Source organism: Octopus sinensis, linkage group LG2 (assembly GCF_006345805.1).
Source record: "Octopus sinensis linkage group LG2, ASM634580v1, whole genome shotgun sequence".
NCBI classification, from domain to species: Eukaryota; Metazoa; Mollusca; class Cephalopoda; order Octopoda; family Octopodidae; genus Octopus; species Octopus sinensis.
The window spans coordinates 186,115,122-186,137,416 of record NC_042998.1 but is presented as its reverse complement, the minus strand read 5'-3'; the positions used below and the strand labels follow the sequence as shown (position 1 = coordinate 186,137,416).

Here is a 22,295-nt window from a genome sequence, read left to right as displayed (position 1 = left end):
TTGTGATGCATGTGATGGTGTACCCTTATCAGGCAGGTAATCATGAAGGGTATATTGGGCTTCATATATTTGTGCCTCAGCGTCACTCTGAATGCATGCACTGCTCTCTCACTCAATAATAATAATAATCCTGTCTACTACAGGTATAAGGCCTGGAATTTTGGAAGAGGTGGGGCTAGTCAATTACATTAACCTTAGTGCTCAAACTGGAATGTATTTCATCCACCCTGAAAGGATGAAAGCCAAAGTCAACCTCAGTGGAATTTTAACTCTGAACATTATGTGGGAAGAAATGTTGCTATGCGTCTTGTTTAGCATGGTAATGATCCTGCCAACTCACCACTTTGATATAATAATAATAATATTGGTTTCAAATTATGGGCACAAGACCAGCAGTTTCAGGGAAGGGCTAAGTTAATTACATTGAATCCAGAGTCCAAATGGTACTTATTCTATCAACCCTGAAGGGATGAAAGGCAAAGCCAGCCTCAGCAGAATTTGAACTGAGAACATAAAAATGGATGAAATGCTCCTAAGCATTTTGCCTGGAATGCTAATGATTCTGCCGGCAGCATCAAGTGGAGGAGGAGGAGAGGGAGGAGGAGAAGGAGGAGGGAAGAAGAAGATGATAATGATGAAGAAGAAGAAGAAGAAATCATTCAGAACAATCTGAAAAGTTGGCACATTTTGCTAAAATGAAATACCATTTACTGTTCTTATTAAAGGAGTGTTTTAGAATAAGTCCATACTTCACCAATATGAAATGCTGGTTATTAATTACTACTTAGTACTATATTGCCAAGATATATTTGGTCTTTCCTATTTAATTAGGGGAAAGTAATTAAAAGTCTCAATGTTCCAAAGATTCTCAAATATTCAATGTTTCCATAATTCATTACAGCTTATTTCTTGCAGTAAAACACTAATATTGATGGCAAATTTCATACCAATTTATATAAGACCAGATGTTAATTTTTTCCATACCTAAAATGTAATAGCAGACAAGTATTTTTGCTTAAATCTGTTATACATTGATTTTGCTAGAATAACATTTGCTTACAGCAGAAAAGACAAATGGCATCTGATTCTCAGCTTAAGTTAAAGCAGACTGAGAAGCGCCATCCGATTTTGAGTAAGATTTGAGATCATGACCTTGTAGATCAGTCTTAATCTGACAGCCACAGTTTCTTAAAATTTGAAATCAATCCCTAAACATTAGAACAAATTTTAGATTTATTAAAATTTTATTTTAAATAAAAAAAAAACTTTTAAAAAAAACTTCATGTGGTTAAACTGTTAAAGTGTCAACTTACTGCTTTATAATTCATTGGGTTTAACTCTCTGATATTAGTATTGTTTTGTGCTCAGACATGAAATGGCAAAGTTAGATGCTGTTTTTAACAACTAGTTTCTAGGTCTTAAGTTAAATCCAGAGCAAGCATTTTGATGTACATTTAGGCAAAACACTAAGCATGTATTTAGAATCAAATTCCATTTGAAATGCGATTTATAAAATATTTGCAATCTTGTTTTTTTCCATTCTCTTTCCTCATAATAATATAATTTTATTTCTATAACATATTTCATTTATGTATTTTTTGGAGCTAGAGTGCTCCTGTATGGCCTCAGTTGCAATGATCAAAATGCACTAAAGAATTGTCATGCTGACAATTACAATGCTTTTAGAATCTTGATTGCTTTTTCTGGTATTACTCTTCATTCCTTTTAGGCCTTCAAAAATGTTTAGCATTTCTCAGTAAACCCTAATAGTTATGAGGTTACTATGGAACATTAGTAGAAGTATTTGCCAATCTAAACTTCAAATTATTATTGTTGCTGTTTAGCCAACACCAGGTCTGATTCTGCAAATCTATTATCAAAGGCATTCAGCAATGATAATCCTGTACTTTTTGCATATGCAGAACTATGTTGTCCAACATGGCCTTATTTCAAACAGTAGGATGTTATACGAGGGGGAGATTTAGCTGCCAATTCTAGAAGGTCAAGCAACAACATAGAGAATGTCTCATTGGGTCAGTTGTTGCCACTGCTGTTGTAGTTATTCTAAGGACAATGATATTGTTAGAAAGTCCTGATTTCATTTGTTCATTCATTTGATTATATGTTGCCCCTGATTGAGCATACCTATAACCAAAGTTGTGTGTGTGTGTGTGCACATGCACATCTTTAGGCAAAACACAAGACATGTATTTAGAATCAAATTCCATTGTCTTCAAGCAGAGTTATTAAATAATTGTCTGGTAATCTAATATTCTGTGCAAAACTGATTGGTATGATCAGCTGTAATGGATCTGCAATACTGTTTACTTTATGAAATAAATATATATATATATTTATTTATTTATTGCCCACAAGGGGTTAAACATAGAGGGGACAAACAAGGACAGTCAAAGGTTTTCAGTCGATTACATCGACCCCAGTGCATAACTGGTACTTATTTAATCGACCCCGAAAGGATGAAAGGCAAAGTCGATCTCGGCGGAGTTTGAATTCAGAACGTAATGCTAGATGAAATACCTATTTCTTTACTACCCACAAGGGGCTAAACATAGAGGGGACAAACAAGTACAGACAAAGTGTTTCAGTCGATTACATCAACCCCAGTGTGTAACTGGTACTTATTTGATCAACCCCGAAAGGATGAAAGGCAAAGTTGACCTCGGTGGAGTTTGAACTCAGAATGTAACGCTAGATGAAATACCGCTAAGCATTTCGCACAGCATGCTAACGATTCTGCCAGCTCGGTGGAAAACGGACGTTAAATGATGATGATGATGATGTGATATATATATATATATATACATATATATATATATATATTGTCAAGGTGGTACCCCAGCATGGCAACAGTCTAAAATATATATATATATATAAAATATATACATATATATGTTAACACTACTTTATCCGATAGGGTGAGATTTGAAGGAAAATTGGCTATTATTCTTAGCAAGTTTGGAACGCTGCATATAGGTTTCCCTTATTCTCAAAGTTCTCTGGAATTTGTGATCTGAAATATCCTATCTGGCAGTGTTAAAAGAAAGACATTTCTTGTACAATATACACTGCTTTTTTAAATTTTTTTTTATTAGAACATGATTTTGCAAATGAGAGGTGTTAACTGATTCTAACAGAAACTACATCATAGAATTAAAATAGCCATGTAGATAAAATATTGAACAAATTATATTTATTGATGTAGCAATAGACAGCAGTTACAGGCACAAAAAATAGATACTGGTTATTGATGTGGAAAATAGATATCAGTTGTAGGTGTGGTCAAAAAGTAACAGTACTTCTAGAACATCCATATTTAGGGTATAAATTAAAGAAAATACTTTACTCAGAAAATTTGACTTATGCATAATTTCTTATCAGAACCCATGTTTCATAATTTTGCATCATATATTTCAGTAGTTTGTATTTAGTATTTTGTATCATTACTTTTATTTGTTTTACATTCACTTTTCCATGAAATAAGTTTTGAAAATTTGGACAATTATGTGTCATCCTCATCGCTGGTTTCCGTGCCGGTGGCACGTAAAAAGCACCATCCGACCGTGGCTGTTGCCAGCTTTGTCTGGTCTCTGTGCCGGTGGCACATAAAAAGCACCATCCGATCGTCGCCGTTTGCCAGCCTCGTCTGATACCTGTGCCGGTGGCACGTAAAAAGCATCCACTACACTCACGGAGTGGTTGGCATTAGGAAGGACATCCAGCTGTAGAAACACTGCCAGATCAGACTGGGCCTGGTGCAGCCTTCTGGCTTCCCAGACCCCAGTTGAACCGTCCAACCCATGCTAGCATGGAAAGCGGACATTAAACGATGATGATGATGATGTCCATGTTTTATGCTGGTATGAGTTGGATGTGTAGAAAAAAATTGTTTTTACAGAAGGATTATTTTCTTACTAATGATCATACAAGTATAAAGCAGGATTGAAACTAATCATCAGTCAAGCACACTAAGGACAAAATGACAATATTGACTATGTTCAGGGTGAAATACCATAACCTCAGAGTCCGTATGCTTTACCATAGATATAACATCTAAAATACTGTATAACCTTTTAGAAATAATTCTAACCTTGTTTTTTATCAGCTGTGCATGATGTGTGGTAGAATGCATCCAATAGTGTAAATACAAAACTGGCCGACATCAGTAAATTACATAGGCTGCACATAATTGTGTAAGTATACCAAGTAAATTAACCTCTAACTTGAGATAATACTTGTCAATTACACTGCAAGAGAGTGTAAATATCCCAGTAAGATTTGTATCCAGTTCAGCAGATCACATTTATTGTTGTTCTTAAGACTTGAGATTAAAATTTAAAAAAAAACGATAAACGTCGCTCTTTTCAAGCCTAGCCAGGCTCATGGGCCAGTTTCCCAGTTTCTGTGGCATATGTGTTCCCCCCAGCTGGACGGGACGCCAGTCCATCACAGCATTACTCAAGAAACAGGAAGAAAGAGTGAGAGCAAGTTGTGGCGGAAGAGTACAGCAGGGGTCACCACCACCCCCTGCCGGAGCCTCGTGGAGCTTTTAGGTGTTTTCGTTCAATAAACACACACAACGCCCTGTCTGGGAATCGAAACCACAATCCTCTGATCGCAAGTTCGCTGCCCTAACCACTGGGCCATTGTGCCTCCTTGAGATTCCAGACCATTATCTCTGTATACTTTATAGCTAAGTAAATTATCATTGACAACATTAACATATATATTTTTCTCACTTGTCCTCTCATGTTAGCATAGGTTGTATGTTAAATTCACTGAAACAGACCAGATTATATGTTAATACTTACATGAAGTTTTTTCAGCAATACAGCATCCGTGGCATTTACACCATGGCGAGCTGCTTTCCAGAACTGTTTTTGAGCAGAATAACGATTGTTGGGACAGATCTTGAAAAGACAATCTGTAAATAGGAAAATAAAATAGATATTTAAAAAAAATTCATTGAGGGTGATTGTGAATAAAACTAGATGCTTATTACTGGCTCATATCTAATAAAGAGTCTGGAAGGTGAATAAAAAAAAATTAGAATATTAGAAAGGAAGGTGCATTAAAAACATTTAGATGGTGGCAGCAAAATATTAGTGAATTGAGTAAAATTCATTATGAAAGAGATAGAATGTGGATACATTTCTAAGCAGGCAGGGATTTTATTTTAGTTTGTGCATGTGTTTATGTGAGAGAGAGATGGAAAGAGGGAGGTAGAGATTGCGATTTCAAAAGGTTGTATCATACAGCATGTAAAATATATGTACTTTGCAAAACCAGAAGCATGGTTCAGCTTCATAACTAAATTTTTTCTAACATGTTAAAAAAAAAAAAAAACACGATTTTCCATGACCATTGCCAGTACCGCCTGACTGGGCATGTAAAAGCACCCACTACACTCTCGAAGTGGTTGGCGTTAGGAAGGGCATCCAGCTGTAGAAACTCTGCCAAATCAAGATTGGAGCCTAGTGCAGCCATCTGATTCGCCAGCCCTCAGTCAAATCATCCAACCCATGCTAGCATGGAAAGCGGACAATAAACAATAATGATGATGATGATGTTAACCACCACATGTACCACCAGTGGTTCATTAAAAATTTCACATAGCACCACCAGTGGTACATTTTCATAATCCGAGAAAATATTTTCTTCTGTATCTTTGATATGGTTTTGAGGATATTTAAATAACATGAGTATTAAATATTAAAGTTTAATTATGAAATATTGCCAAAATGCAAAAAAAATTTACATTTCGCTGTGATTAAACAGCATGCAATGTTAGCGGAAATACGTGACATCACCGTTAAGTTCCACCAACAGGCCATGACAATTAACTTGTTAATATTAGTTACTTTAGTGGGTGGTGAGCTGGCAGAATTGTTAGCATACTGGGTAAAATTCTTAGTGGCATTTCATCTGTCTTTACTTTCTGAGTTCAAATTCTGCTGAGGTTGACTTGGTCTTTCATCCTTTTGGGGTCAATAAAATAAGTCCTAGTTGATCACTGGGGTCGATGTAATCGACTTAATCCTTCCCCTGAAATTGCTAGCCTTGTACCAAAATTTGAAACCTACATTAATTACATTAGAGAGAAGCTACAATGCAGATAATCTTCTAAAGTACAGGATAGGATAACTGAGTGAAGTTCAAAAGTTCAGTACCAAGTGTATAACTTTGAGATATTCAATATAAAGTAATGATTTAATACTTAAGACACAAGGTCGTTTTTTGTAAGGTTGCAATACAACAGATTCAACCAACTGGAGAATTTCACTGCTGTTCATTTTAATGAACCCAGTGAAATACAAGTATCGATAGCAATTATTTCAAGCACATTGTAAAAAGAAGATAAAAGTTCTGATCAAAACAAAGTTACACCCAGATAAAATGATTGTTGCTTACTGGCAAAGATAAGTTTCTGAGATATAATGTTTCAATGTAGTATCTCTAATTATTTCAAATAAATTCTGTCTCCTGCACCCTCTCACTCTCTAGAATTTTCTTACAGAACATACTAATTTTAGATAAATAACAGCAAAGAATCAAAGAAAATAATGTAAGGAAAGAGAAGGCATACTTATATTGATCCATTCATCAATCCACAGTTTAAGAATATCTGTGTGCATATGTGCATGTGAATGCATATTCACGAACACACAAACACACACATTTATACAAGCCAGCCATTCCTAAAATCAGTTCACACAGGTACTATAACAAAGATTTGGAGTGGTTCATTCTGTTATACTCGAGTTGGAAATTCTGATAATGTGCAGTGATTCTAAGTGTAACACAAATTATATATGGGGCTTGGATAAAATAATGGAAACACCTAGCATCATAGCATCATAATTTTGAAATATCTATAAAATCATTAAAAGTTGTGTTTTTGATTTACTATTAGTGTTGCTTAATGTTTTACGGATTCTTTATGGATATCATCAGAAAAAGTTTAATTAAAATTCATTAAAATGACAGATCTATCAGACTTTCAAAGAGGTCAAATTGTTGGTGCTTGTAGGACAGGACTTAGCGTAATGAAAAGAACTGAAATGTTTGGTGTATCAAGAAGTACTGTCTCGAAGTAATGACAGCCTTTGTTGAAACAAAACTCTGGAAGAAAACCAAAACTTTCGGATAGGGTCTGTCGGACTCTTACATGAATTGTTAGAAAGGATCACAAAGTACAGCCCCCAAAATTACTGCAGAGCTTAATGACCGCCTCGAGAACCCAGTTTCCACAAAAACTGTTTGCCAGGAGCTGCACAAAGCTGGATTTCATGGGAGGACTGCAGTCAGAAAACTTCTACAAAGCATTTAGAGTGGAGTAAAAACCTACAGAATTGTTCCCTAGAGTAGTGGATCGACTGAAAATCCACATCAGCCAAGTGCACAGAGGTGGTGTAGCTTTTGATGTGATTCTTGACAAAATTATGCTTCATTTCTACCAAAAATTTAAAATACAGTTAGCACTAAATAGCCACCTGAGGGCCCATGGCAAAAAACCTATCAAACTTGTTATAGGCATGTTTCTGTATGAGAAAATGATTATGTTCAGCATCAAATTCAAGGCAACTATATAATATATATATGCACATAAATATATAATAAATATGCACACGCACACACTCTCTCTCTCTCCTACAGACACACTCTCTAAGGTTCATTCTGCTAATTGTATTCTTCTGTTATAAGGACTTGTACTAAAAGTAAAAATAATAATTTAGTAATGATATATTATTATATGTTAATAATAGTATTATTGTTATCATTATTAGTTGACAGAATTGGTAGAGTATTGGACAAGATTTCTTCTGGTATTTCTTCAGGCTCTTTAGATTCTGAGTTCAAATACTGCTGAGGTCAATTTTGCCCTTCACTCATCCTCCTAGCCTTGATAAATGTATATAAGTCACTGACTCACATGAGTCCCAAATTTCTGATCATGTGTCTATGTTAGAAACATTTATTATTTGTATTATGTTTACATAACATTTCAACGACATAAAGGAACACCAATCTAAAGATTATTTTAATATATTATATGCATATCAACCTTACAGATTGTATTAAAATTTATAAGTATCAATACTTTTATTATTATACTAGCAGTATTACCCGGCTTTGCAAAATGGTCCCATTTAATTCAAAGCGTTAAAAACGTTATGAAAACAATTGGTATGTGTTTACAAAGTCCAAACGATTAATATGAAAAAACCCTCCAGGCTACATCCCGAAAATTCATTTCTTTGCCGAATTTCTACAATGTTTACGGCGATTTGTTTTTATATCTTGATTTTTTATTTTTCATGCAATTTACACATGCTTGCACGCGTGGTGAACACAATTCACGTCAAACAGCTGACTGAGTAAAGTTCACTATTCAATGCATGGGATAAGGCCTAAACAAATACATAATCAATTTTTGCACTTGCGAGATGAATTTCGGAACAGAAATGGCGCAGTTCAATTTTCATTCGCCTAAACTTTAAGTGACCCATTTTTGGTGGTTCTACGATTTGTAGGAGGAGGAGATGTGCCGGGAAGTTAAACACACACACACAGACACACAAGTTGAGTTTTATATATATAGATATACAAGGAGGTGCTGAAAAGTTCCTGGTTTTAAGGGTATTACAAAAGGCCTGGTTGGAGGCCCAACCTTCCAAGTTCTTTTACAGGGCTTAAAAAAACTGAAGGACCACTGCAATAAGTGTGTGAATCTGAGAACGGAATATGTTAAATAAAATCATAATTAACTGATCCTTCTGTATTTTCTTTTACCCAAAGCCAGGAACTTTTCACCAAACCCTTGTGTATATGTGTGTGTGTGTGTATTACCTTTTGTGATATCAGCCAGTTTATGAACCTGATCCTTCTTAGAAAAACTATGTCAATATGAAATATTTAGTAAACGCCATAGACTATTGCTCCCAGTTGTCTGGTTATGGTTCTCATTTTTAGGCAGTCACTTTACTTTTACGTTACCAATGCCCTTGAGAAATGAGTAAATCTGAAGACTTGGCAGAAATTTATATTAGATATATTTAGAAGCCACTAAACAACTTCTTTTATAGAAGAAAAATGACAATTTTTTTCAATGAAATAATATTCCTTTTTTTAAAAAAAAGAAAATAGTAACTAAATGTTAAATGAATTTAACAGAAATGAAATCTACTGTAATGATACAGACATACACACAAGCATATATGCATGCATGTACACACACACACACACTCTCACACACACACACACACACACACTCACACACACACACACACACACACAACACACACACACACACACACACTCCATCATCCTCATTTAATGTCTGTTTTCCATGCTGGCATGTGTGTTGGACAGTTTGACAGGAGCTGGCTGGCTGGGATTCAAGTGATTTGGCATGGTTTCTATGGCTGGGTGCCCTTCCTAACAACAACCATTCTAGGGAGTGTACTGGATGCTTTCACATAGCACTAGCATGAGTGTCTACATATGGTACCAGCATAGGCACTTTTTAGGGGGCACCAGCATCCCTGAGCCCACAAGATTAAGATCACTCAGCTGAAGAGAGATGTTGAGGGATATGTCTGTATGCAAAGACAACCAGGATTTTGTTTAGCTTGACATGTCTTATCAAACACAGAAGACCACCAGAAGTCCCAATTGCTTGTCATCCCCTCTGTGAGGCCCATCAGAAGGTCCTTTCTCTCTATATATATGTCAAAAATTGAGTTAAAAAATATGGGATTTTCTTATACATGGATAGTATTATAATCCCTTACAAAACCTTTTTCCCAAATTTGAAACCCCCTAAATTAGGGCTTCCTTATACACAAGGGCTTCTTATACATGTTAAAATATGGGAGAGAGAGAGAGAGAGAGAGAGAGAGAGAGAGAGAGAGAGGTAGATAGATAGATAGACAGACAGACAGATAGACAGACAGACAGACAGACAGACAGACAGACAGACAGACAGACAGACAGACAGACAGACAGACAGACAGACAGACAGACAGACAGACATATTGTGATCAGAAAATTATTGTACAGTTTGATTTACTGGGGTGGTAAGCAAATGTACACTTTGTTAATGTGGAAACAAATTAAGTATGTTTGCAGTAATTGTAAAATTTTGTTACAGCAGCAATATTTCTTTTCTTGCAGTAAACTTACATCAATGACTCAAGGATACTTATCAAACATTTTATAAGTGTCAAGCATGAAACTCTGAGCTCAGGTAATAAATAATAAAATATATATCGTCTTATTTGCATTTTGAGTTCTGTTTCTCCTAACAGAGCAATAGTAGAGAGACTGTTATGTCGTTATTGAAACTCAGGTCAACCTTATTATCAAAGGTATTCTAGGCATAACAATCCCATTTTCCTTTCAGGCAATTTGGCATCTAGGGCTACATTATCTAATGAGTCCTTCCTTTTTTCTTTTAAATAACGGGAAATTTGGCTTCTATTCTAAGCAGATTTAGTGGCCATGAAGAGGATCTTATTAATGGGTATGACTGTAGAGAAATTCTAACTGATGGAGTTTGGTAAAGAGAATATGAATATAATGAGAATGTGCTAATGTTCAGAATGTAATTGACTTAAGATTGATTTAATGTGGAGTCAGGGAACAAATGTGATGGTAATAATGTGATCAATATGCTATGATGAATGCTAATGACATAGTTTTGTAATCTCATTATTTTGAAAACAACTGCAAAATAAAATAAAAACAATTTTCATGCTCTGAAATGTAGTCAGCATACTTATAAGGTAATCAAAAATAGAACTATGTAGTATTGTCCAGTCACAAACAGGAAAGTATTTGGCACAAAGCACAATCTGAAAGGGATTATCTTTTTATTGGTTTTCTAAGTTTGTGAAGCTGATAGAATCAAATCATTAACGAAATTAAATAAAATGCTATGTTAAAAGGAGTTTCAAAGATACATTTACTGCAATGCATAATATATCATTATCATCGTTTTAACATCCACTTTTCCACACATGCATGGGTCAGACGGAATTCCTTGAAGTGAATTTTCTAAAGTGAGAAACAGCCCAGACAACATTCAAAGGATTATGGTTAAGGTACACAATCCTCAGAGCCTGAGATGTTTTTCATTGCATGAAACTAATAGTAGCTCATAAAAATATTCTGTCTATTAAATAATGTGTATATATATATATATACATTATAAAACAAGGGCAAAAGAAAAAAATTCTAATGCCAAATATCTCGAAAATAGGCAAATTGTCAATAACCATTATAATTTATCACTATTAATAGTGATAAATCATAATGGTTAATGACAATTTGTCTATTTTCGGCATATTTGGCATTAGAATTTTTTTCTTTTGCCCTTGTTTTATAAGTTATTTATAAATTTAACCCTTAAAGGTTTTTTTTAATATGCTGGCCATTGATAAAATTTTTTTCAAAAAATGTTATCCTATATTAGATATATATATATATATATATATATATTTAAGTGTTGGATATGTTCCTAGTAGTATGCTGATAAAACATATTCACTACCAATGGCTACCTGGTGTCATCCATGGTAATTACACAATTGTTGCAGGATCTCCTCAGGAATTCCTCTGTGTACATTGAGCATAAAACAAATGATAGAGATAGAAAATGGAATACACAATAAACTTTATTGCTTACTTATGATTGTTATGACACATCCTGCATGAATCCCTTGTGGGTGGGGAACTATACAACTAGTTGTGGTGCAGCCTGCAGTGCAGAAGCACCTCATTAATTTTCTTATTTATTTCCCTTATGGATCAATAACTTTGCAACAGAATCTGTCCCTTGCCATTCCTGCCCAATGGCTTAAACCTACAGTCACTAACAACATGATGTATTAAATCTGATTGAAAGAGTTAATTTAACAAGATATCTTTTATTACATCACCTAACAAGTTGCTTCTGCACCAAGGGATGCACCACAACTTGTTGTATAGTTTTCCACCCATGTGGGATCAATGAAGGATGTGTTGATATGATCATTGTGAGCAATAAAGTTTCCTATGCATTACATTTTCCATTTCTATTATTTGTTTTAAATATCAAAATAAATATCAAATAGAAATTGTAGTTGTGATACCTGTGCCAGTGGCACGTAAAAAGCACCATCCAAACGTGGCCGATGCCAGCACCGCCTTGACTGGCTTCTGTGCCAGTGGCACGTAAAAAGCACCAACCGATCGTGGCCGCTGCCAGCCTCCCCTGGCACATAAAAAGCACCTACTACACTCACGAAGTGGTTGGTGTTAGGAAGGGCATCCAGCTGTAGAAACATTGCCAGATCAGACTGGAGCCTGGTGCAGCCTCCTAGCTTCCCAGACCCTGGTCAAACCGTACAACCCATGCTAGCACAGAAAACAGACGTTAAACGATGATGATGATGATGTGTGTGTGTGTGTATGTTTATGTGGGTGCATATAAATGTATGTGCATGTTAGTGTGTAAATATAAATATGTGTGTGAATATACATACTAATGTATGTGTGTGTATGTGTTTGGATATATGACTTAGTGAAAATATCTAAGCATGTGATATGCATAAGAATAAGAGTGTGTTCTAGGACAGGAGGATTGGCGACAATCCATGCCTCCTTAACCTTCTGGTATGGTGTCTTATCTGTATTATTTCTTGAATAGACATTTTTTAAATTTATCTTTATTTTATATGACCATGAATGATCCTTGACCACTAGCTATAAACTAATTAAGATAGCAACTTAAAAATAAAAAGTTTTGAACTAGTTGCCCTCTATCTATCTGACTCAATTTCCTGATAAATTCTACAGTACATTCTCAAAATTTCACTTGTTTTACCATGGTTGTTGGCAAACTGATCGCCTACTCCTGTCTTACCTATTTGTATATTTAAAATTTACCTGAGAATGTTTTTTTTTGCCCTGATGTAATCTAAGAATGCATCAATAAAATTCTGCCGAAACAGCTGTTGTGAATTTTGAACCCCACTTGTGTTCTCCTTTACACACACACACACACAATCGACTTCTTTCAGTTTTTATCAACCAAATTCACTCACAAGGCTTTGGTCAGCCAGGGTCTATAGCAGAGACACTTGCCCAGGTGTGTATGTATACACATACAAAATTAGTACATAGCATCCAATAAATTGCAATTTAATTTCATAACTGCAGAATTGCTTAAATTTCACCAGTCGACATGTAATACTGTGTTGGATTCATGTTTTGAATAGGGGGAAAAAGAAAGTGAAAATTAATGTCATGAATGATAGTAAAATGCAAATTAAATAAATGAAATAATTTGTATGAAACAACCACAGAACTGAGAATGAACAGCAAGGAATATCAGGCTATCTCATTGAAGCAATTAGCAATCAAGAAGAAACCATAAGAAAGCTTTTAGAGAAATGAACTGTTTATAGAGTGAGCAGCCTACTTCCTGCTGACAGAGAGGATAAAATTACTTTGCAGAAACATGATGAAATTATCAGATCTCCGGTGAATGGTTTGGAAATATATTTAGAGGAGATAAGATTTATTTAAACATATTCTTCAAGCTTTCAACTCTGAGGATTAGCTAAAGTAATGGACAATATGTTTATTTTTTGTAAATTCATGAACTAGCTACATCATCATCATTTTAATGTCCACTCTTTCATGCATGCATGGGTTAGACAGAATTTGTTGAGGCCATTTTATATAGTCTGAAACCTATATCATCATCATCATCATCATCATTATCATCATTTAATGTCCACTTTCTATGCTGGCATGGGTTGGATGGTTTGACTAAAAACTGGTAAGCCAAGGGGTAGTACCAAGTTCCTGTCTGATTTGGCAAGGTATCTATGGCTGGATGCCCTTCCTAACACCAACCAGTGTAGGAGTGCTTTTTATGTGCCACTGCCATGGGTGCCATTGACCAGACACTGGCATCAGCTACAACTATGGTCTCACTTGGTTTGACAGGTCAACATGAGCACAATATTTCGCCAGGGGTCTTAGCCACCTGTGACTGCCTCCATGAGGCCCAATACTTAGAAGGTGCTTTTTACATGCCACCGACACGGGTGCCAGTTAGATGGCACTGATATCAACCATAACTACAATTTCACTCAATATATCATCATCATCATCATCATCATTTAACGTCTGTTTTCCATGCTAGCATGGGTTGGACGGTTCAACCGAGGTTTGGGAAGCCAGGAGGCCGCACTAGGTTCCAATCTGATCCAGCAGTGTTTCTACAGCTGGATGCCCTTCATAATGCCAACCACTCCCTGAGTGTAGTGGGTGCTTTTTACATGCCACCAGCACAGAAGCCAGCAGAGGCTGGCAAACGGCCACGATCGGTTGGTGTTTTTACGTGTCACCAACATGGATGCCAGTCAGGCGGTGCTGGCATCTGCCACATTCGGACGGTGCTTTTTACGTGTCACCGACACGGGTAACTTAACTACAATTTCCATTTGATTTTTATTTTGATGTTGGTGTTGATGCACTTGACTTAATAGGTCTCCTTTACTTGTTTCAGTCATTTGACGGTGGCCATGCTGAAGCACCACCTTTAGTCAAACAAATCAACTCCAGGACTTATTCTTTGTAAGCCTAGTACTTATTCTATCTCTTTTGCCAAACCGCTAAGGTACGGGGATGTAAAGAGACCAACGTCGGTTGTCAAGCGATGATGAGGGGACAAATACAGACACACAAATAAATACATATATGTACATATATATGACGGGCTTCTTTCAGTTTTTGTCTACCAAATTCACTCACAAAGTTTTAGATGGTGCACATAAGGCTATAATAGAAGACACTTGCCCAAGGTGCCATGCAGTGGGACTGAACCCAGAACACAGAACCATGTGGTTGGGAAGCAAGCTTCTTACGACACAACCACTCGTGCACCCGTATATATGTTGCAAAAAGCTAGCATAATTTTGAATATGTTACTTTTCTTTATAGTGTTTTTTGTTTTGTTATTTTTTGAACATAATTTAAATTAATTCAAAATTGTGGTTGGAATTGTTTCACTTCATATGCAAATGCGTACGATAAACTATTTGTTACTGAAATTGTTTTGTTTAATTATTTAATATTTTCTTAATCTATTAGCATAACAGAAATATCTAAAACTGAATATTTTAAATCATAATTTGTAAAAGAAAAAAAAAAGAGAGAGAAAATAATTGTTTCTAGACACAAGGTCAGCAATTGGTGATGTGAGGGAGGATTAGTCAATTACATTAACCCCAGTACTTGACTGTTACTTTATTTTAATGACCCTGAAAAGATGAAAGGCAAAGTTGACCTCAATAGGATTTGAACTCAGAATATATAAAAAGCAGAAAGAAATACCACTAGGCATTTCATTAGACGTTCTACTGATCCTGGCAATACACCATCTTTGTATTTAGAAAATGATGATAAATAAAGACAAATTCAAGTCACAATCAAGAAAACATCCACATAGATTATTTTTAAAAAAACTGAAACAAAAATCTTATAAACCTTCTCAAACAAGATGAAACAAATCAGAAATGGTTGTTGAGGGAGGCTGTTAGGTCAAGTGAAACTAATCAATTTAAAAGTAACATGATTTATATTGGATGAACATTATATCTGAAATACTCTTTTAATTTACTGAGAATTCTCATTACAAAAAAGTTAGTATATACACATAGCTAAGTGTGAACTGACACACAAAATGTAGTGAAACAAAAATAAATAAATAATTTTTAATTTAAATTACACCCATCACTATTTTATGTTGCCACTTCAATGAATGTTAATTAAATGAAAATTGTTATTATCCTCCCACGTCATCTTAGATCTGATATGTAAAATAAGACTATTCTTTGATGAAGAAGTTTAATAATAACGGAATATGTCCAGAATTATCATCCTTTTTACCAAATTATAATTTAAATCAAATACAATTTTTAGTTCTTACATTATATTAATCATTCACACCCCACCTATCAATATATTCTTCAACATACACACCTATATAAATCTAGGTGTGTATGTGTGTATAATACACACACAAACATACATTAAGCCCTCCCAGTGGAGCTGGGAATTTGCTTCCCCATCACATGACATTGGGTTTGATACCACTGTGGGGCTTCATGGATGTCTTCTGATATAGCTGCAGGCCGACCAAAGCCTTATGAATGGAATTGGTGAACAGAAACTGAAAGAAGCCCACTGTGTGTACGCATGTGTGTACTCATGCATGTGTGTGATTTTCTTGTAGTTTAATGTCTTGTTGTCTTGTCATTGTGTGATTGATGTCGAATGAGTGTTAGTGTCATACAAACAGTGTCACTCATTTCCGATCTTCCGTGAAAATAATCCTGACCATGGGGAAATATTAACTTACTTGGAAAAGAGAAAGGGTTGGTGACAAGAAGGGCATCCAGCCATAGAAAGTTCCCCTCAACAAATTCCATTTAATCCAAGTAAGTGTGGAAAAGTGGACATTAGAAAAACGATGATGATGACAATGATATTTCCTTTCCTTTTCTATTTATTACAATTATTTCTAAAAGGAAGAATTCCTCACAAAGAAATAAAGTTCCATTGCTTATATTTTGATAACAACAATGATAAGTACTACAAACTGAACTTTAGGAAAGTCTTGTACATTTTTTTGGTTCCACTCACATACTGTATTTGTAAAGTGCTTGTTAGCCAGCATCTTTCTTTGCCTTAAAATCCTAACTTTTCCAGATTATCACTTAAGACATTTACTAACGTAATCAAGTGAACCAATAATCATTGGGATAAAGGTGCATTTGTAATCTGAGTAGAAGCACCCTAGGTTTTGAGATAATTATCATAGATATTCTCCTTCTCGCTGAATCTGGAAGAAATGTTTGCATCTACAGGGCAGCTAACCTCTATGACTAAACCTAACTTTTGTTTGCAAATAACTATATCAGGTGTCTTGTGTTTGCACCTGGCAGCAGAGTTGATAGGAATATTCGTTGTGTTGATATGGATACATGTGCTGTTAATATTTACCCAAGGGCAGTCATTCCTGCAGGTGGCATTGTATATTGTTTCAGCAATAGCATCATCTTGTAATGGCAAATATTACCTCAATGACATTTTTGGGCAGCTGCTGATTGCATGAGTTTTATCTTCCACAGAAAATTTGCATAGTTGACATTTACAGCTGTAACATGAAGCTCTATGTTTAAGAGTTTCATTGTCTCGTTTGTTCATTAGATATTTTGTAGCTATCTCCTGTTCTTAGATTGTAAAGCATAACCTTCAAGCTCTGATACAATGTCCAAGATAATCTATACTTCATGTTTATATTATCATCCTCCTGAGTTCAAACTGCACTGAGGTCTACTTTGCCTTTCATCCTTTCAGGGTCGATAAAATAAGTACTAGTTGATGCTGAAATCGATGTAATTGACTTATTTCCTCCCCTGAAATTGCTGTCCTTGTGCCAAAAATTTGAAACTAATATAATCATCCTCTTCTGCATTTCATCTATCTTTATATTCTGTGTTCAAATTCCGGCAAAGTTGACTTTGACTTTCATCCTTTTGGGGTCAATAAAATCAGTACCTGTGGAGCACTGGAGTTGATGTAATCAACTTATCCCTCCTCCCAAATTACTGGCTGAGTGCGAAAATCTGAAATCAATATCATTCTCCTCAAGTTCATAGGAAACATACCCATGCACCACTATTTTTTTAGAGGTTGACAGTGTTTCTTTTCCAAATCTCTGCTGAAATATGCTAGTCCTGTGGTTCTGAGTTTACATGGGAGGTTAAGAGGATGTGAATGCTTCTCAAGATCTTTACAACCAATCTGCAAGATATTATTCACTTTGTTTCTTGATGCATTTATTTTTGTTGCTGTTATTTAGAAGATACTATTTGAACAATATCATGCAGCACTCAAAGGCTCTCTGCACTAAACTTAGGCCTTTTCCACTCTCTTTTCTTTTTAGATAGAGTCTGTCAATATCACTGTTTTGTGGATGTTTGCAATTGGTGTCAGGATCTTGTAGGTTATAATGTCTATAGAGCAGATTTCTTCAGCAGACCAGTTGAGTATCCCAAATGTTGGTATCAGTACTGGTACTAAAAATGAGATATTGACCAGTAGTAAAAGGAAACCTCTGATTACCATGCCAGTGGCACCTAAAAGGCACCATTCGAGCATGATCATTACCAGCATCGCCTTACTGGCACTTGTGTCCATGCTAGTAGGGTGCCAAGAGCACCATCCGAGCATGATCGTTGCCAGAGCTGCCAACTGGCTTCCGTGCCAGTGGCACGTAAAAGGGCGCCATTCGAGCGTGATCATTATCAACGTTGCCTTACTGGAACCTGTGCTGGTGGCATGTGTAAAAAGATTCGAGCGAGGTCGTTGCCAGTACTGCTGACTGGCCCCCGTGCCAGTGGCATGTAAAAAGCACCCACTACACTCTTGGAGTGGTTGCCGTTAGGAAGGGCATCCAGCTGTAGAAACTCTGCCAAATCAAGATTGGAGCCTGGTGCAGCCATCTGGTTCGCCAGCCCTCAGTCAAAATCGCCCAACCCATACTAGCATGGAAAGCGGACGTTGAACGATGATGATGATGATGATGATGGTGTGTCGATATCCTTGTTTACTCTTTACTCAAAGCAAAATCCATTGGTTACTCTTTGCTCACAGCACCTTTGTGTGATTATTTTGATTGATACATAGGTGTTTGTAGCATTCATTGGGTGGAACAGGAAAGACAGAGGTTCACTTTTTGCAGGAATAGTTTCTTTGGGCCAAATTATATCTTTATACCAGTAGTAACAGTTGTCACTAAATCTCACTGTTTCTTGTTGTTGCAAATATTTTGAGCATAGATGTTTAGATCATTCACAAAGAAGCTCTTAAAAGGGAATTAAAACAAATGAACAATAATATGAAATGCTTATGGGATTTTACAAACTGACTCAATTTTCCATTTTAACCTACTTTATAGTTTTCTTATAAACTATTTCTGACATTTGTCACAACTGTCTATTGTTTGATTTTAAGCTTCATATCATTTATATAGTATATACAATTTCATGTGGCAGTATCACATTTCAATTTCTTACTAATGGTCCCACCTATATTTGCAATGAAAAATGATCCAAAGAAAAACCGTCCACCATTATACAGAATGCACAAGCATGTTACAATCCATGGTCAGCCTACTATACAGTTTCATCTTCTCTAAGTCTCTTTGATCAAGTATAATGGCTTCTGTTAAACTTTACATTATTCCCACTTATTTTCACTTGGTGCATCTAACATTCCCACTACCACTTCAAGTAGGAGGGTAACTGGTAGAAATGATGAGAAAAGACAGCTTTTATATTGTCACTCAAACTTCTACAAATAGCAGCCAAATCTCCCTCAAATTTGACTGCTTTAAAAGAAGTGGGAACAGAACATTAAATATGTATCCTATACACATTAAGCTTCAAGTAAAAAGATAAGAATAATCATAGCTGAGAGGCCTTTAATCATTAATCTGTTTGATTATAGCTGACCTGAGGTTCATGTGATGTTTCCTCCATAGGACCAGCATTAGAGGTGCTGATGCCTCAAGCAAGATGAATTTCAGTGTTCTTACAAATAATTTTTCCTAAATTTTCCCAAGGAGTAAAACTTGTAAATATAGGAATAAATTGTTTATTACAATTTATTGAATACAGGGAGAAAAAAAAAGTATTTATTCTATCCATAATGCTAATTTTTGTCTTTACATTGAGGATTCCAAATACAAGATTCCAAGCAACTAACTTGTTGGTGCCTTCAGCCAGCCCTGTTCTTCAAACATATCCACAAAATAAATGTTGGTGGTTGGTATGTATATGGTTTAATTTCTCTTGTTGGGTATACTATCTTCCAATTCATATCATGTTTGTTTACATATGTCTATCACTTAGTTGATATAAAAAAAACTTCAACTATTAATATAAAGATTTGTATATGTTGTTTGTGCAGAAAAGGTAAATGGCCATGTGGTTAGAGTATTGAATTGCTAGCTTATATATCATAAGTTCACTAATATGTAAGGAAATAGGTAGCAAATTGTCTAAAAATATATGTTCCTCAAAATGAAAAGAAAACTTGAATTCTATTTGCTTAAATCCAGAATTAAACACTGACTTTAAGATTTCATGTGGCATTAGACACACACACACACACACACACACACACACACATATCAGATTTAAGATTTCTGTAACAGAATGCAATAAAGTCTTCCCTTGATGACCCATTGCAGTTAGGCATCCAAATACACTTGGAACATCCAATGATGAGTACCAAATAACTCCAGTGGTGAAACGTATATAGGAACTAATCTATATTTGTGTTTATTTTAATTTTCTCCTCAATCATGTGTGTGTGTGTGTGTGTGTGTGATTGGTGAGTGAGAATACCTTTCCAGCACTAGCAATATAAAAAATATGTCCAGTATACTCTGTAAAATGGTTGGCAGAAAGGGCATCTAGCTGTAGAAATCAAGTCAAATGGTGCACATACAAGCACCAGTCTATGAGAGCAATGGCTCCCAATAAGAAATGATGCAAACCATGATGGCCAATCCAACTCATGCCACCATGAAATGCAGATGCAAGCGGACATACAGGCATGTAGATAATCACAGATTCCCAAAGTGAGTACAACTATGTAGAATATAAGAAATATATTTAAATTAAGAAAATGAAATGCAGATATGACTGCTTAGTCTCTTAACTATGCCTTGCCTTGTGAAAATTTTCAAGTGAACAAAACACCCAAATACAACCAAGATGTTATATTAACACATGCTTGGAATATTGTGGTAAAATTTGAATGTGAATTTAGATACTAGACTGCTAAGCACAAGATCTGAACCTTACTACAAGCCTTATAATGTGGCGGCATTACTTATCTTACTTCAGTTACTAAGAGTAAGCATAGGTAATACTACCAATTCAGACAGTCTTTCATAGAAGTAAATAGTGCTCTGTGTGAGTCATGTTGAATCTAAGCAGGAAGTAAAATCTGCAGTTACTATCTGGCATCAGAATCAAGCAGGAAGATAGTGATTAGTAAACTGGTAAGAGAATCGGTGATGTTTTATCATGGTACAGGCATTTGAAAGAAAGGCAAAAGATAAGAGCAAAATAAAAATTCATTCTCAGCTAATTGGTAAATAGGATGGTTACTACACACAAGAAGGATGGTCACAGCCAACCTTGATTTAACAGGGTGGCTTTGTGGATTACTGAGAAAATACAGTACTCTGCTGTAGATGTAAATACTCAAAGATTTCTTGATAGCATTAAAGCTTTTTGATACTGTTAAAGAAAGGCTTTCTATTGGTAGCTGCAAAAACGAAAAACTTCACTTGGTTTCCAAAATAGAGTCTACATTATCCTAATCTACACAAAAGAAAACAGTTGTAAATATAAATAAAAGACTTAAATATTTTAAAAACAGTATTCATTTGAAAGAAATGCAGTTGGATTCAAAATGTTAAGGATCTTTTGTAACGTTTTCCCAAATCAATTTTACTAGAGTTTTCTTGCCTGTAAAGATTGATATGTTTACAAGTTTACAATAAATAAATAAATAACACTAACACAGTGTTGATAAAAATACTCAAAAATTAATCAAAATCTATTAGTGTTAATCCTTTGAAAGATATTCCTGCATTCAGAAAAAACCCAACTTATTGAACCTAAGAATGCTATAAACCTTTCGAAGAAGCCACTTCTAAATTCAGCATCACTCATTGTATCTTTTAAATTAAGTATTAATGGAATCCTTCTTTGAACAGAATATCATTAAAGTGCCAAAGCCTTTCTGATAAAATTATTTACCATTAAGTAACATCTACACCATTTACCACACATGCTCATCTGCACACATTTTCAGATATAAAAGGCAGAACACAATCTCAATTATAGTTTATCTAAACAAGAATTATATTTCTTACTAGACTACCCATGACCATGTATCTCAGGAACCTGTGGTCTGATTTATGCAAAACTTGTTTGCACATTTTGATGGTACCTTATTTTCAGAGTATTTTCCCATTATGTTCTGGTTTGGCTATTTATAAAGGTGTTCACAGCAAAGAGCAATAACTCCAGGTTTCACTGCTTAAATTTGTGGAAACAAACCCCAAAAACCACATATCTCGGGAATCCGTGGTCCAGTTTATGCAAAACTTGTTTTATTCCATTTGTATTCACA

At 35.4% G+C, this 22,295-nt stretch overlaps 1 protein-coding gene across 12 annotated transcripts in view; it reads right to left on the bottom strand.

Moving 5' to 3' along the window:
- Window positions 1-22,295, bottom strand: part of LOC115222534 (inositol 1,4,5-trisphosphate receptor type 1) — a 324,840-nt gene that overhangs the window by 232,725 nt on the left and 69,820 nt on the right. For all 12 annotated transcript variants that reach the window (XM_036500553.1, XM_036500548.1, XM_036500552.1 and 9 more), the window contains exon 3: window positions 4,830-4,942. In XM_036500553.1, the coding sequence (XP_036356446.1) occupies window positions 4,830-4,942 (113 nt within the window). The remainder of the gene's footprint in view (window positions 1-4,829; window positions 4,943-22,295) is intronic.